This window comes from Rhea americana, unplaced genomic scaffold, assembly GCF_003343005.1.
Source record: "Rhea americana isolate MKP2758 unplaced genomic scaffold, rheAme1 scaffold_218, whole genome shotgun sequence".
Lineage (NCBI taxonomy): Eukaryota > Metazoa > Chordata > Aves > Rheiformes > Rheidae > Rhea > Rhea americana.
The window spans coordinates 1,442,435-1,443,405 of NW_028186321.1; the positions used below are offsets into that span (position 1 = coordinate 1,442,435).

Below are 971 nucleotides of genomic sequence, written 5' to 3' on the forward strand. Positions count from 1 at the left end.
GCCGCCGCCGCCGCGCCGCCCCGGCTCCCTCCCGCCCCAGCTTCTCCGCGGAAGTTGCGGCGGGGCGGAGCGGAGCGCGGCGCCCCCCGCCCAGGGCCCGCCGTACCTTGGCCGCGTCGACCCGCTGGCGTGGGTCGCTCCAAGTCGTGGTGCGGCTGTTGTGATCCACGAAGAAGGGCCAGCCGGTCTGCGGGTCGATCTTGATCTCCCAGCCGGGGGGCAGCGGCTCGGCGCTGCCCTCCATCTGCACCAGCGGGGAGTGAGTGGCGGCGCTCATGCTGGGCGAGCCAGTGACCGGGCCATGCGCTGGAGTGTCAGGCGGGGAAACCGGCCAGGCGCCTTTATCAGCCAGGGCGGGCGGAGGGAGGAGACAAGGGGCTGGAAGTGTCTGGAAATAGCTGCCCGGTGCACAGGGGGAAGGCGGAGGACGGGAGAAGGGAGGGGCGGGAGGAGGAGGAGAGACCCGGGGTAACTGGCCGGCTGGAAACTTCTGGTTGCGTCTAGCACAGCTTGGCTGCCCCCGGGCGGGAGCTGCCCCTTGAGTCACCGCCGCTGCTCGCCCCGCGCCGCGGCTCCGCGGGCGCAGGGCAGCGGCTGCAAGTCCGGCCCCTGCGCCGCGAGCCCAGCCCGGCCCGGCCCGGCGGGAGAGCCCTGTACCCCCGGCAGAGCCCCCGGCGGGGCGCCCGTTACCGGCCCTGTCTGACCAGGGCTGCTTTGCTTGCTGTGGCACTGCAGCGAGCCCGTTCTAACTGATCAAGGGGACAGCTGCTGCCCCCGAAAGCTGCAGTGTGGACTCACCCCCAGGGCTTCTTTAGGAAGCAGCACAGCAGATAGTGTGCAGAACGAGTCTTCTCTTTTTTGCAGGAATGTGAATGCATTTTACAGCTCCACTTAACAGAAGCGGTGCTTGATGCAGACAGATGCTAGAAAAGTAAACGTAAAAGATATGCTGCTTTACTATGTCCAGTTCC

At 67.8% G+C, this 971-nt stretch overlaps 1 protein-coding gene across 1 annotated transcript in view; it reads right to left on the bottom strand.

The window, feature by feature from the left end:
* Positions 1–336, bottom strand: part of BAG3 (BAG cochaperone 3) — a 20,029-nt gene extending 19,693 nt beyond the window's left edge. The window contains exon 1 of the mRNA XM_085305279.1: positions 107–336. Within this exon, the coding sequence (XP_085161405.1) occupies positions 107–277 (171 nt within the window). The 5' untranslated portion in view covers positions 278–336. The remainder of the gene's footprint in view (positions 1–106) is intronic.
* Between the last annotated feature and the right edge of the window lie 635 nt (positions 337–971).